Genomic DNA, 16,754 nt, shown 5'->3' with positions numbered 1-16,754 from the left:
GTGAATATGGCATATGTGGTGTTGCTTAACAAAATACGATCTTGTGTCATTTTAATGTGTGGTACCAGGACTTGCTAATTAATGCCAAATGGGCCACTTGCCCTAATTAATAAAATTCTGTCTGAACCTGAAAATTGGAATTATTAATATGACAAGACCAATAATTTGACTAGCCAGAAAAATACACAGTCCTGAAAAATTATTCTACTCCTTCCCTTCACCATACTTTTGTGTATTCCCCATACATTTCTGTGCTCTCAGTTGTACACGTGTATATGGATAAATCATCCAAAATAAAAGGAAAAGATTGCAGTTATGGTAAAATTCTGACAATGATTTAGAAATTCTGCATACCAAGTAGTCTGAGTATTTTGTGTGATTCATTAAATCCATATTGACATACTGACTTACTCCTTCCACCCCCAAACACACATACATTGTAACAGGCTCCCACCAAAAGCAATAATTGATGCACTAAGACAACTCCTTTAATAGCAACTAGATAAATATCTGGGGACAGGAAAAGGGACAGAAAAACTATTACGGGCCCTTTTCACTCAACAAAGAACAGGTTAAGTATCAAGATCAACGGCATTATCATATTATGGCTTATGAAACAGGATAATTTAGGGGGGAGGATCCATAAAAACCTCATGGTGTAACATGTGTTCAGAAAGTAGCTATTTAAATTCATAAGCTTTCCAGTTCCGAAGTCGCAAATCTCATGGGTATTTTGCGTATTTTTGCATGAAATGCATTTTTATACAGTTGTTTGGATACAAACCTGTAAAGCTGCTTCAGCCTCTTCTAAAGCAGGCTTTGCTGCTTCCAGCTTTGTTTCGGCTACAACTTTGTCAGCTGCAATTTCATCTACGATGACCTGAGCTTTGTCTTTCACTTTTTGAACCTGCGTTTTAACAATTTCAGCTGCCTGAGCCTTTAAAGTCACTTTCTGTAGAACTTCATCGGCTTTTTTTGAAGCAACTGCCAAGTCTTTTTCCTTAATCAAAAGTTCTTTGGACAGCTCATTTACTAACACCTCGGCTTCCATTAGCTTTGCCAGACCTAGATAGAAGAGGGAAAAAACATTTAAGAGGAAACAAGAGCTAGTTTTGCTAAAATAAAATGACAACCAACTCAAAACATTAAAAGTCAATAATACTTCTTTAAGACCTATACTGACAAGGTACATGTTAAGGTGTTAGGAAGCAGCATAATGGGTTTCTTGGGAAAATACTATCGCACAGTTACTTCATTCTATTTTTTAAAAAAGAGTTATTTTTATTCTTCAGGTAATGCACAGGACTACAAACAGAGTCTGAAAGCAACGTAACAATGACATGGGGGCCTATATTTGGACTTCCATGCATATATTCTCTTTGGGCAGTAACTGTGCTTGGACCACATTGAGTTACTGAGCTGGATCATGAAGTAAAAGGGCTCAAAAGGTAAAATGTTGGAAACATTCACAATAGTGGCATGGATTCATTACCATTTTTGTAATATTATATTGGCTGGATTAAGTATTTAGCTGAATAAAAAATTGGCCACAATACATAGAATGAAAACAGGTAAATATATACTCCCTAAATGTTTGATTCATTTTACACTGCATTCATGACAGCTTGGCTCAGTTGGTAGCACTCTCACCTCTGAGTCAGAATGATGTGGTTTCAAACCACATTCCAGGAGTTGAGAACATAATCTAGGCTGACCCTTCAGCAGAGTACTGAGTGAGTGTAGCATTGTCAGAGATGTCATCCTTTGGATAAGACATTTGACTGAGGCCCTGTCTGACTGTACCTGTGGATCAAACAAGATGGTTTCGATCTTTCAATGTGAAGTTGGAAAAAGTTCTTGCTCATCCATGACTTAATGCTGGGCAAGCAGTGTAGCTGTGGTTGTGCAGTCAACGTTGCTGGTGGATGGTTTTAGCATACATATGGAAGCTGACCCCATGCCTGTAGATGATGTCACCAAGTGGCAGCATGTTGACTAGGAAGAGGTGAGGGCCAAGGATGAAACCGTGAAGTGCGCCTAAAGTGAGCATGCTGGGGCAGGAGAAGCCTTTAACAGTCTCAGTGCTGTGCCTAAGGTGGAAACCAGTTTGAAGGAATTTCAACAGGGAGCAATGGGAGAAGCAGTCACAAAGCTGAGTGGTGACAACATGTTCAAAGATTTTAAAGAAGTAAGGAAGATTGGGGGTAGAGCAATAGTTGTGGTATAGGCTTACACCCGAAACGGGCAGCAAGTCAGAAAGTCCGAGCCAAATTCAGCACCAGCCTTGTCTCTATAGAACTGTAGGCGCCAAACTAAAATTTTCCACAGTTTTGGCACCGTTTTTCAGTGGTCTCCAACGGGACCACTGGCAAGGCCGCTAAGACCTGGTACAAATGGGTGGAGCTTGCATGGCGCAACCTTTGCCCATTCGTACTCCAGTTTTGCAATCGTGGTCTTAAAATTGACACTATGGACCCCGATTTGCATAAACAATCAGGCCAATGCCTGTTTCAGGTAGGCTCCCTGGGCAACTAAAAATCACACAATGCAATATGATGACCACCGAGTGTCAGGTGCAGATTGAGCACGGGAAATCACAAGTCGATTTTGGTGAGTTTTTCCCTTGTTTATTCCCCAAAAATGGGCAAAACAAAGTTGAATTTCTCCCCCATTATTTCCATTTTAGTGTTTTTTGATTCAGGAGGTAAGGCATCAAGCAGAAGGCAAGAACTTACTCATAACAGAAGGAAACATTGGTAAGGAAGTCACCCCAGACTGCTTTTTCACATCTCATTGTGATTAGCTTAGAGCAGCCTTTGCTAAGGCATAGAGTAGATCAATGCCATCCCCCCCCGCCACCCCACTCTCCACCCCCACAATCCGAAACTCTCCACTGCTCCATTTTTCCTGGCCACAGGCAATGTACAGCATGCCAGAGGAGCTAGGGGGAGAAAAAGTAAAAGGATTTTACATCGTAGGATTTTTATCTTGATGTTAATTAATCTTTCTAATTAGGGAAATGTACTGGGTAGTGACAGCTGGCATTGTGTATGTACATAAACACATCACTGAATTGAAATGTGCTGTTCAGAGACACCAGTGGTGATTCCCCTTACAATAAGATATGTTAACATCGGACAAATCCTAGATGTAAGATTTTCATTTCTGAGTCATGTACCTGAGGCATCACTATATGCCAAGTAGATAAATATGATTAAAATTGCTAACCTGTCTATCACATAGAATCATAGAATCATAGGTTACAGCACAGAAGGAGGCCATTCGGCCCATCGAGTCCACGCCGGCTCAAAGCAAGAGCAATCCAGCTAGTCCCATTGGCCCGCCCTATCCCCATAGCCCTGCATATTTTTTCATTTCAAGTACTTATCCAGTTCCCTTTTGAAGGCCATGATTGAATCTGCCTCCACCACTCCCTCGGCAGTGCAATCCAGATCCTAACCACTCACTGTGTAAAATAATTTTTCCTCATATCACCTTTGGTTCTTTTGCCAATCACCTTAAATCTATGTCCTCTGGTTCTTGACCCTTCCGTCAATAGGAACAGTTTCTCTCTATGCACTCTGTCTAGACCCTTCATGATTTTAAACACTTCTATCAAATCTCCTCTCAACCTTCTCTGTTCCAAGGAGAACAATCCCAGCTTCTCCAGTCTATCCATGTCATTTAAGTCCCTCATCCCTCGAATCTTTCTAGTATTGTTATATGATTCAATAACTTCAATGTCACCCCATTTAACATATGGGGTGCAAGAGACAACCAAGTGCCATAATGCACTTCTCTTTTCTAGCTCTCTTCTTCTTTCTCCATCTTTCTCTTCCTTTCCTCTCTTTACCGTTCTACTTTCCATCAAGCTCTTCTAGCTGTAAAATTTGTTTACTCTTACAGCTGTCCCACCTTTACACAGTGGTAGTGAAAACTCTCTATTAAATCTAGAACACTAAAATTTTAGTAGGGGGCTTTCACCACTACAATGAACACTGGAATAATCTCACATCTTGCTTTCTCTTATTGTCTAGTGCAAGGGCAACATGGTTCATATTGGCATTAGATCACAGACTTGAGGCTGAGATCGTGATCTGATGCATATCTCCTGATGAATGCAAAAGTTGGTGGACTTGCTTTACAGGACAAAGGTTACTTATTGGCAACCATCAGTGAGTGGTTCAGTCACCAGGACAAATGATTAATAATAAGTATCTCTGTCTAGTGTTCCTAAACGAGGTCAAATCCCATATTCACTGGACTTGATTCAAGATTTGATTCATTCCCCCATTAATGTGCTCTCAACATTCAAGGAAAGTAGCATCCTTCCAATTATCTGTAAGGTGAACATAAATTATGAGGCAGCAAATATATTCAAAGAAGTGCCTCCCACAGATGAACTTTCTTGGTCCCAACAGACCGATTTCATAATCGGCCATCCCATTTTGTTTTTATTTCTATTGTCTACCATGATTGGCTGATGAGGCCTTTAGTTGAATGCCTCTTCTGAATGAGGTTGTTAGTAGTCACCTTTAAATTTATACAACAGGCAAGACTGATACACACAATAACACTGTCAGATAATATTACACAGCATCTTTTACCTGTAGGTCCAATCAATAAGTTTTCTTAATGTGCCTATTACAGTTTAATTAATGACTAAACAGCTGAATTGAGGCTCTCTATATCAGTTTTCCAAATCAATATAAAAAAATAATACAAGTAACTAAAGCACAGTTACACTGATGGATGCCAGAATTGTCTATTTGTAGATAATTACAGGACATACGCATTGACACACTAATTAAATAGAAAAATCTGCACCTGTCTTCATTCTGTTGGACAGCATTTCCACGTGAGCAAACTTCTCTCCATAGATAGTTTTGTAGCCTCCAATGAAAGATAAGTAAGACTTGGGAGTCACATAGGTCTGACGCCTGAATCGTTCAAAGTATTCAACACATTTCTCTGCCACAGTATCTTGAAATGTTCCCATGGTGTTCACAACACTCTGCTTAACTTGTGGTGTGCACTCGATTCTATATGAAGCTAAGAAATGTTGAGCGACTGCAACAAGAGCATCTTTGGGCCAACGTTGAAACCAGTCCATAGTACAACCAGAGATCAGGCCTGGAAATTTCAATGCACGAATACGGAATTTCTCTCCAACAGGAGAAAAACAAAGAACCACATGCAGATTGCTACGCACTCGTGAAAGAAAGTAATCGTAGAGGTTTTCAACAGTTGGTGGTCGTCTTGGATACTCCTTTTTCATTACTTGGATTAAGTCTTGAGTAATTTCATCAATTTCATCTCGAGCAAAGAGGTTTGAGACCTCACCTGAGGCTAGAACATTGTTCATGTATTCCAAGAAGGACTCATCTTTTATTTCATTGTCTGTAAATATGAATGCCACACCCATTCCTTTTTGTCCAGCTGTACGGTACAGAATCTTCAGATCATCCATTAGATTGCCTGTATTGTAAGTTCTAAAACATAAATATGATATTTAAACAATGTAAATTTTACACAATAACTATAGTGCCTTTACCGTAAAGAATGTTCTAAGGCACTTCACAAATAGGGGTATGGAAAACAGACACCATAACAAGAAGGGAGAGGTTAGGAGAGGTGACTGAAGGCTTGGTCAAAGAGATAGGTTTGGAGAAGGTTTTTAAAGGAGGAGAGGGAGGTGGAGAGGCAAAGAAGTTTAGGGAGGAGATTTCAGAGAGGCAGCTGAAGGCTCCAGACATCTATTCTGTATCTATCTAACATGTTTACATAAATTTATATGATCAAAGATGGAGGGGTGCAGAAAGGGAATATACATTGGAGGTCAGTGATTTATAGAAAATAAACAAGCAAATGGAAGCAGCTGTAAAATTCAAGGGTTACCACAGGTATGGTGAGTTAGGGCAGCTGTGACATGAATGGCTAGTTTTCTGGAAACCACCAGTCCCTGACTTACATTCTATTTATATAACAGATATGATGCATCTATCATAGTGAGTGCCCATTTAGGATTCTAAATATTTTTATTTAGGTTTCTTTTGTAATTTTCAGCTGTATTTATTGGTCTGGCTGCACTGATAATGTTCTTCATTGTCAATGCAGAGTGATGCGGCAACAGCATCAATAAATCTCAGCAGTTTGTTGGTTGAAATTCAACATGACTTTATCACCTCCTCTATTTTAAATCAGACTGAACCAACTTCATAAGAAATACAACATAACCTTCAGCATGCAGGTACCAATTGGTATATGCCTGCGAAACCATTCTGCAACCAGAGGTATTTACATCCATTATCTGGTACAGAGACAAAGACAGACAGACAAATCAATGACCAGAGGCAAAATCTACCACTGCATCCACTTTGCCATTGAGGAAGTAATAAAATGGAGGTAATGTTAATGGATTAATAATAACTACTGCAAAACGCTTTTACCTTGTGAGTATAATCTGAAAGCTTTGATATCCTGCAATAAATGAAGCCAGTCTAGTAAGGCTCTGTTTTCCAGATCCACCAACTCCTACCAGCAAAGCATTTCCTTGTGGAGTCCGAATGATACGGGATATCTTCACCAAATGTATCATGGCATCCTTTTAACAACAAAGAAGTACATTCGCAAACTAGAATAAAATAAAGTTACTACACATGTTCTAAATGGAGACCAATAAATAAAGAGCCACGTCCCAAATACCAATCCAGTAGTTGGTACCAACATTATATTATCAGGTTTTATTTGCCAATTAGTAATTTTTTACAGCAAGTTAATAGATTGGTGCAACAAACAGGTATAAATACTCGCAACTCAAAACAAAAATTGCAAATCTTAGAAATCTGAAAAATACAGCAGACCCATCAATATCTGAAAAGAACAAAGACAGATTAACATTTCTGCTGTAGAGCCTTCATCATAGAATCATAGAATCATAGAAGTTACAACATGGAAACAGGCCCTTCGGCCCAACATGTCCATGTCGCCCAGTTTATACCACTAAGCTAGTCCCAATTGCCTGCACTTGGCCCATATCCCTCTATACCCATCTTACCCATGTAACTGTCCAAATGCTTTTTAAAAGACAAAATTGTACCCGCCTCTACTACTGCCTCTGGCAGCTCGTTCCAGACACTCACCACCCTTTGAGTGAAAAAATTGCCCCTTTGGACCCTTTTGTATCTCTCCCCTCTCACCTTAAATCTATGCCCCCTCGTTATAGACTCCCCTACCTAAACCTTCATCATGAAGCTCATTTGTATAATTGTACTCCAGAAAGCTTCAACCCCACAGACTCCTCTGTGAACATGTGCTTAAGCTTCACCAGCAGATGGAACTGGCAGTTTAGTTTAAAAGAAAGGACAAGGATAATAGAATATTAAATCCTTATAGGCATCACAGAAAATGTACCAGAAGCAGCAGGGTTGTTAATCTGCTATCAGTCTAGGACATGCCAGCATAATTTAATAGACACCTATTAGCTTTATCAGTGATAAAGGCATAAATATTTCAAAGCAAAGAATAGTATTGTTATTGATTCTCAGTCTCTATTCCTTGATTATATCAGACATCCACAATTTGCATTACTGGAAGCAATACAATTTAAGCCTATACCTTGAAAAACACCAAATCCATCATTGCACCTCTGATGGTTTCATTGTACTGTTGCATATACACTTGAAGACGTTCAGCCAACTGGTCAAATGATGGAATTAGCTCATAAACTTTAGGAGCTTCCAATTCCACATCATCTGGCTCATCTCCTGTGGCCTCTGGAGCATCACGAAAGAAATCAACAAAAAATGCTTCTTGCTGAATATTTGCTAAAATAGCATCACCATGATCCTCTGAAGCAACCTATATGGAAAAAGGATATATTAGTAGTGTCGATGACAAAAATGGGCGAGAAATTCAACTTGCGGCCATAAGGGGCTCTATGCACCAGTCCAAATTTGTCTTGGGCCTCACTTAAATGCCGCCGGCAAGCTGTGGTTGCGAAACGGACTCCCTGCTTCAGTTCACTGGTAGGGGAGAATGGCAAATTGGCCAGCTTCTACATTTAGCCAGCTGGCAGGTTGGGTCTGATGGCAGAAGAAGATGACCGGGGTGGGGGTGGGGGGTAGGTGCTCAAATGAGCTGGCAGTGGGCACAAATTTTTTTGCTTGGGCCCATAAATATAGAGACTGAAAATTTTCTACACTGTTTTATGAGCGGCCTTCAGCAGACCCTTTAAGGATCACTGGTAAGCAGCTTAATGCTGGTACAACTAAGCAGATCATGAATGGTGCAAGCTTTGCCCATTCAAACCTGAATTTTGCAATCGGGGTCCTCCAACCGGCGTCAGATCCCAATTTACATATGTAAGGAGACTAACACCTGTTTCAGGTGGGTATCTTGGATGACTAAAAGTTGCCTGAGTCAATAAGGCATCTGGCGCAATTACGGCATAGTTCTGGTGTGGCAGATTGCACCATGAAATTCGAACGTCTATCGCTGATTTTACATTGGAAAAATGGGTGGTCGGGAGTTGAATTTCTTCCCCTATGAATTGATGCTTGTCTTAATTTTGTCATAAATGCTGAAAAAATCTTGAACATGGTTATCAGACATCATTCCACCACTGTCATATTGTTTGTTCTTTGTCTACATTGTAGGAACATAGCACAATAATAACGTTACAGTTTCCTTTACTGGCTCTGTAGGCTTTTAAATATGGCTTTAATATGCCAATTCTCTACAATTAATGAATTAATGAGAAATAAAGCATCCGGCAAAAACCAGGCCAGTGTGATTTCAAGCAACAATGTTCAAATGTTCATGTGAAACCAATATAGAATCTTACATAGAATCATAGGGCTCGATTTTAGGGTCGGGTTACCTGCGGGTTTCCAGCGGGGGGGCCCCGAAAATCCCGATCTCCGATCACGTGACCGGATTCGGACGAAATCCCGGCCACTTCCGGGTACCGCGCTGACGTGCGGGGCTGCGCGCGCAAGCCCCGCTGGTGGGAATCCCGCAGGCAATTAAAGCCAGCGGGGTTCCACTTGAGAGCACTTAACTTGCTCGTTGTGGTCAGTTAATGAGCTGAAGCAGCTGTCAAAAGAGGAAGTGTGGGATTTTACGTTCAAAGCAGTCAGTTTCCCACACTGGGGGAAACAGGACCCTTCAAACCAGGCGTGTTGCAGCCAGCAGCCTGTGGCAGGTGCCAAGGTGCGCTCCACGGGGGAGCGCCCTCACCCACGCAGGAGGCCACCGCGTCACATAGGGCAACCCCTGCCCCCCACCACCCCCCGGCCAAGCCAGAGGACAGACCGACACGAAACCGCAGCCCCAGTCCGAGGACCCACACACCTACCCTGCACAACCCCTCAGATCAACACCTGCCAGTTGGGTGGTGTGTGGACACCCTCGGAGGACGAAGAGCATGACCACCACCAGCAGCCTCGCAGTCCACGCCGTCCGCCGCAGAGACGTGGATCCCCCCAACACAGTGTGGTTGCACGCCCACCTGCACAGCAGGAGGGAGGGCTACCGCAGAGAGAGACGCGTCGCAGAGGGCACTACCCTCGCCACAGGGTCCACAGACCGAGGCGCAGCTCCCCGGACCTCTCCGAGCAGCAGTGCACAGGGAGGCGCAGATTCGCTCGACATGTAGTCGTGGAGATCTGCAGCCTCTTTCATGCCGAGCTGCTCCTGGCTGGCCCCAGCACCAACTGCTTACCTGTCGCTGTCAAAGTCACCACTGTCCTCCACACCTTCTCCTCCGCATCCTTCCAGGGTGCAGCCGGCAACACCGCCGATGTCTCTCAGTTGTCTGCGCGGACGAGCCCTGCAAATACACCTGCGCCTACTCTGCAGTAACACGATGGGTGGCATCAGTGGTGGATCCTCATAGTGATACCCAGGAGCGGGCATTATTGGACACAATGGACAGGATTCGCGTAGACATGGCAGTGGTGGTGTCAATATAATGTGTGCTGTTTGTGGCTCTGAAATTCAATATGGGTAACACCCATGACAAACCCTCAGACACCCTTGTGCACCCCCTTCATGCTGACGAGACGTTTGCCTTACCCTGCCTACTGCACATATGTGATGCATGCCCTGTGGCTGCAGCACAGGTGGTGGCAGGTTGAGTGAGGCTGGCCGTGAGGGAGATGCACGAGAGGGTGAGTATGGGATGGAGCCATGAGATTGTATGAGGATTGGGTCGCGTGTTAGTGGCAGGATGAGTACTGGCGAGGTGAGTAGGTGGAGGTAAGATGAGGATGGGGTGTGAGTGGGCATGAAGGGTGATGTGACAGAATAGTGTTGGCGGTGCCGAAGGAGATTTGGGGTGGGGGCAGTGTTGTGGCAGACGGAGTGTAGGGGAAAGACTTCGTGTTCTCACTGTGGCTGACCTACTGCGGTCATTGCAGCGCCTCCTGCACTGTATGCAGGTGGGCGATATGTTGGTGGCGCAGGTGACCCCCTCTGCCACCTCGAGCCAGGCCTTCTTGGTGGCAGAGGCAGGCCGCTTCCTCCCGCCCGCCGGGGGGAAGATCTGTGTCCTCCCCCTCCTCCTCACCCCATCTGATGATACCTGGGGTGAGGCATCATTAAACTGGGAGCAGCCTTCCCCCTGGGCAGCTCCATGCTGCAATTTGTCCCATTGGTTGCAGCATCTGTCAGTGGAGGACTGCCCCTTTAACTAGAGAGCCTCCAGCTGACAGATCGTACTGCGCATGCGCAGCCCGCCCGACGCGCAGGCCAGCGCCGTGGACCCCGGAGGAGCAGGTAATTGGATCCTATTAGTGGATTGCCTGCTACGATCGCGTGGGCAACCCACTAATTTCGCCGTTCGCGTTTTCGACGCTCCCGGAGGACCACCCGCTGGGAACCCGCAGGCCTGCTAAATTCGAGCCCATAGAATCTGACAGCACAGAAGGAGACCATTTGGCCCATTGTGCTTGTGCTGGCTCTTTGAAAGAGCTCTCCAATTTAGTCCCACACCCCAGCTTTTTCCCCATAACCCTCCAAATTAGTCCTCTTCAAGTACATGTCCAATTGGTTTTTGAATGTTCCTATGTAATCTGATTCCGCCACCTGTTCAGGTAGTGCATTCCAAATCTCAACAACCCTCTGTGTGACAAAACTTCTCCAAATTTCCCCTTTATTTCTTTTTTCAATTATTTTAAATCTCTGACCATTGGTTACTGACCTACTTGCCAGTAGAAACAGTCTCTCCCTATTTGCTCTGTCAAAGCCCCTCATTATTTTGAATACCACTATTAGGTCTCCCCTTAAACTTCTCTGCTCTAAGGAGAATAATCCCAGCTTCTCCAAACTCTCCATGCAACTGATGTCCCTCATCCCTGGTATCATCCTGGTTAACCTCCTCTGAATCCTCTCTGTATCCTTGATATCCTTCCTAAAATGTGGTGCTCATAATTGTACACAATACTCCAGCTGAGGCCTAACCAGTGATTTGTAAAGGTTTAGCATGACTTTCTTGTTTTTCTATTCAATGCCCCTCTTTACAAAGCCAAGTATCCCATATGCTTTCTTAACCGCCTTATCAACTTGCCCTGCCACCATCAAAGATTTGTGAATATGCACCCCCAGGTCCCTCTGCTCTTGCTTCCCCCTCAAAATAGCACCATTTAGATTATACTGCCTCTCCATGTTGTTCCTCCCAAAGTGCATCATTTCACACTTAGCCGCATTAAATTGCATCTGTCATGTGTCTGCCCATTTCACCAGTCTGTCTATGTCCTCCTGAAGTCTGCTACTATCCTCCTCATTATTTACTACATTGCCAAGATTTGTATCATGCACAAACTTTGAAATTGTACTCCTTATACCCAAGTCCAGGTCATTTATATATGACAAGAAAAGCAATGGTCCTAATACCAAACCCTGGGGGACCCAACTGCATACTTCTCTCCAGTCAGAAAAACATCCATTCACCACTACTCTCTACCTTCTATCCCTTAGCCAATTAGGTACCCAAGTTATCACCGTCTCTTTAATCCCATGTACTTCTATTTTCCAAATAAGTCTGTTATGTGGTACTTTATCAAATGCCTTTTAAAAATCGATATATACATCTGCTGCACTACCTTCATCAATCCTCTCTGATCTTCATCAAAGAACTCAATCAGGTTAGTCAGACACAATTTGTCTTTAACAAATCCGAGCTGGCTGTCCCTTATTAACCCATGCTTCTCCAAGTGAGAATTAATTTTGTCCTGGACAATGGTCTCTAGATGTTTTCCCACCATTGACGTTTGATTGATTGGCCTGTAGTTACCAGGTTTATCCCGCTCCCCTTTTTTGAATAGGGGTATAACATTTGCAATTCTTCAGTCCACTGGCACCACTCCCATATTCAAGGAGGATTGAAAGATTGTGGTCAGAGCTTCTGCTATCTCCATCCTTGCTTCCCTCATTAACCTAGGATGCATTCCATCTGGATGGGGTGACTTGTTAACTTTGAGTGATGCCAACTTATTTAGCACTTCCTTTCTATCTATTTTTTCTCCTAGCCAATATCTCTACTCCCTCCTCCTCTAACATTAACTTCATCCTCTTCTTTTGTGAAGACAGATGCAAAGTACTCATTCAGTACCTCAGTCATGCCCTCTGCCTCCACAAGAATATTTCCTTTTTTGTCAATAATTGGCCCCACCATTCCTTTAACTATCTTTTTACTTTTTATATGTTTATAAAAGATTTTTGGGTTCCCTTTTATGTTAACTGCTAATTTTTCTCATACTCTCCCTTTGCCCTTCTTACATCCTTTTTCAATTTCCCCCTGCACTCTCTGTATTCTGCCTGGTTTTTGACTGTATTCTGCACCTGACATTTCTCATAAACCTCCTTTTTCTGTTTTATTTTAACCTCTATTTCCTTTGTCATCCAGGGAGCTCTACCTTTGGATGCCCCATCTTTCCTCCTTATGGGAATATGCTTGGTTTGTACCCGAACTATCTCCGCTTGAAGGCCTGTTTTCTTGTCTAATCTTCTTTTCCTGTCCACTTGTCCTAAATCCCTCCTCAAATCATTGAAATTCGTTCTCTTCCAGTTGGGTACTTTCACCATTGGTTTTTCTTTGTCCCTTTCCGTAATTACTTTAAAACAAATTACATTATGATCACTATTACCCAGATATTCTCTCATTGAAAGACACTCCACTTGTCCTACTTCATTCCCCAGAACTAGATCTAGCACTGCTAGAAACATACTGATTAAGGAAGTTCTCCTGTACACATTTCAGGAATTTTTCATCCTCCTTGCTTTACTCTGTTTACATCCTCCTTTACTCTGTTTTTCCCCACTCTATGTTAGGGTATTTGAAGTCCCCTACTATTACTCTTCTATTATTTTTACATTTTGTTGAAATTTGCCTACAGATTTGCTCCTCTATCTCCTTCTCACTATTTGGGGGACTATAGTAGACACCCAGCAATGTAACAGCTCCTTTTCTGTTCCTTAGCTCTGAGGAAATAGATTCAGTCTTTGAAATCTCAAGTATATCATCCCTCTGTAGAACTGTAATATTATCCTTGAACAACACAGCCACCCACCGCCACCCCCCAACCCCACTGTCTTTTTTCCTTCCCTATCCCTCCTGAATACATTGTAGCCAGGAATGTTTAGTTCCCATTCCTGCCCATGTTTAAGCCAGGTCTCCATTATAGCCACTACATCATAACCCATGTAGCAACTTGCGCCTGTAGCTCATCAACTTTATTTGCAAAACTCCTCGCATTAACACACATGTATTCCAACACCATGCTAATTGGCTTTGCTTTTTACCATCTAATTCCTCTTTCTACATTATTCTTTGTTCTGTTGCTGTTTGTCCCTCCTAGTATTCTATGCACCTTATCTCTCCTCTCTGCTGCTGCATCTTGGTGCCCCTCCCCCTGCCAAATTAGTTTAAATTAATAGTTTAATATGAAAGATTCAGCCAAAACAACAAGTCCTAGCTTGATGTTCTGCTAACTGAAATGTTTGAAGGGACACAAATGACACCAAACTCAATTGTGCACTCAAGACTTAACTACAAGGCAAAAAGTCATATTTCAGTGTAAATCCCAAAAATAGAAAAATGTACTAAATTGTTTCATACAGTGTGGCACTGCAGGATACTCTCTGATCACTTATCTTAACAAAAAAATTAAATAAAATGTGTAAACATCACAGTGCTTAATATGAAAGCTTCTTTGTAGCATATTTGTTGCACAGATTTTCTTTAAATGGCAGATATAAGTTATTCTATATCATTGAAATGGCCACTAAACCTATGTTAACTTTACAAAAATAGGAAAATAAGAAACAAATAGCTTTTATAAAGTAAATGCAGCATGTTGTAAGAGCAGAAATCAATTTTTAGCAACAAGCAATATTAACATTTTATACTTCTATTCTCAGACCCCCATTTTTATCCTCTCAGATACACCACAAGTTCTGACATAGTAAAGCTATTCATGATCTTCACTAAAAAGAACTTATCTAAAAATGGTACCTTTGTCACAGAATGCATGGCCACCTAATGTTATAAAGGAGGTCCACTGTTTGCATTTTCCATATCTATCTCTTCAAAAACCCTTTCGAATCAGGTTAAGGAGAAAAAATATTGCCTAACCTTGTTCACTGTGCACTCAAACCAGTCTTTGTCCTGCTGGTTGGTAAACCTGTCTGAAATAACACGAATACATTCATGCTGAAAGAGTGATACCAACACATCCGGAGACTGGCAAACTTCAGATGTGACAGTTAGGATTCCCTGCCAAATACGGCTAAGATCACGGAGGTTAAAAATATAATGGAATTTGGCTGGAGTGGGCAGCATCTGTAAAACAAAAACAGGTAAAGACAAGGTTAAATTAGAAAATGACAGAAAACAGAGAATGTACAATTAAGATCTGCTAACTCACAAGTGGTAATATGTGCTCCTTCTAAGCATGCTGTTCGTCAGGCCATTGCTGCCATTTCCTCAGGCTGCATTTTCAAAGGTTCCACTCTTAATCTTAAATCTCCTAATAAAGTTTTACATAGACCATCCAATCAAAGAATTAATGGATGAGGCATTGCAGAGACCATTGTGCTCTCGACCTTCCCCAGTGTCCAATGTGGTGCACCACACTATTCTCTCCAACATCACGGACTGTCGTAAAAACCCATCTAGTTCACAAGTGTCCTTTACGGAAGGAAACCTTACCCGGTCTGGCGTTTATGTGACTCCAGATCCACAGCAATGTGGTTGATTCTTAATTGCCCTCTGAAATGGCCTAGCAAGCCACTCAGTTGTACAATCTCGCTACAGAAAGTCACATTAAGAATAAAACCGGATGGACCACCCGGCATCGGACCACTAGGCACCGGACACGACAAAGGCGAACCAAGCCCAGTCGACCCTGCAAAATCCTCCTCACTAACATCTGGGGACTTGTGCCAAAATTGTGAGAGCAGTCCCACAGACTAGTCAAGCAACAGCCTGACATAGCCATACTCACAGAATCATACCTTTCAGCCAATGTCCCAGACGCCTCCATCACCATCCCTGGGTATGTCCTGTCCCACCTGCTTCATCAATGGCCTTCCCTCCATCATAAGGTCAGAAATGGGGATGTTCGCTGATGATTGCACTGTGTTCAGTTCCATTTGCAACCCCTCAGATAATGAAGCAGTCCGAGCCCACATGCAGCAAGACCTGGACAACATCCAGCTTGGGCTGATAAGTGGCAAGTAACATTCATGCCAGACAAGTGCCAGGCAATGACCATCTCCAACAAGAGAGAGTCTAACCACCTCCCCATGACATTCAACGACATTACTATCACCGAATCCCCACCATTAACATCCTGGGGGTCACCATTGACCAGAAACTTACCTGGACCAGCCACATAAATACTGTGGCTACAAGAGTAGGTCAGAGACTGGGTATTCTGCAGCGAGTGACTCACCTCCTGACATCCCAAAGCCTTTCCACCATCTACAAGGCACAAGTCAGGAGTGTGATGGAATACTCTCCACTTACCTGGATGAGTGCAGCTCCAACAACACTCAAGAAGCTCGACACCATCCAGGACAAAGCAGCCATCTTGATTGGCACCCCATCCACCACCCTAAACAGTCACTCCCTTCATCACCGACGCACAGTGGCTGCAGTGTGCACCATCCACAGAATGCACTGTAGCAACTCGCCAAGGCTTCTTCGACAGCACCTCCCAAATCCACAACCTCTACCTAGAAGGACAAGGGCAGCAGGTACATGGGAACAACACCACTTGCACGTTACCCTCCAAGTCACACACCATCCCGACTTGGAAATATATCGCCGTTCCTTCATCGTCGCTGGGTCAAAATCCTTAAACTCCCTTCCTAACAGCACTGTGGGAGAACCTTCACCACAGGGACTACAGGGGTTCAAGAGGTGGCTCACCACCACCTTCTCAAGGGCAATTAGGGATGGGCAATAAATACTGGCCTTGCCAGTGACATCCACACCCCATGAGCGAATAAATAAAAAACTCCTCTATTGTCCAGTTCCACTGGGACTACTCTTGCATGGTTCCATTGTTTCCTATCTGAATGCAGCCAGTGTGTCTCCAGCAATGGCTTCTCTTTCATACCCCTGCAAATCACCTCCAAATCCTCCAAGAATCCATCCTTAACTTCACCCCCTTCCTTATCTACATTCTGCCCCTCAATGACAATTATCTGCAGCGGAGTCACTTTACATATGTACACTGATGATACCC

At 43.1% G+C, this 16,754-nt stretch overlaps 1 protein-coding gene and 1 long non-coding RNA gene across 2 annotated transcripts in view; one reads left to right on the top strand and one right to left on the bottom strand.

Annotated features, from left to right (window-relative positions):
• Positions 1–16,754, bottom strand: part of dnah5l (dynein, axonemal, heavy chain 5 like) — a 352,990-nt gene that overhangs the window by 148,509 nt on the left and 187,727 nt on the right. The window contains exons 54-58 of the mRNA XM_068006271.1: positions 14,636–14,842; positions 7,618–7,860; positions 6,450–6,604; positions 4,828–5,492; positions 785–1,065 (exon numbers count right to left, since the gene is read on the bottom strand). Of these exons, the coding sequence (XP_067862372.1) occupies positions 785–1,065; positions 4,828–5,492; positions 6,450–6,604; positions 7,618–7,860; positions 14,636–14,842 (1,551 nt within the window). The remainder of the gene's footprint in view (positions 1–784; positions 1,066–4,827; positions 5,493–6,449; positions 6,605–7,617; positions 7,861–14,635; positions 14,843–16,754) is intronic.
• Positions 1–16,754, top strand: part of LOC137342341 (uncharacterized) — a 153,755-nt gene that overhangs the window by 98,302 nt on the left and 38,699 nt on the right. The window lies entirely within an intron of this gene.

The sequence above is a fragment of the Heptranchias perlo genome, chromosome 2 (genome assembly GCF_035084215.1).
Source record: "Heptranchias perlo isolate sHepPer1 chromosome 2, sHepPer1.hap1, whole genome shotgun sequence".
NCBI lineage: Eukaryota > Metazoa > Chordata > Chondrichthyes > Hexanchiformes > Hexanchidae > Heptranchias > Heptranchias perlo.
Note: the sequence above shows the minus strand (reverse complement) of the source record. Positions and strands in the feature narration are given on the sequence as shown.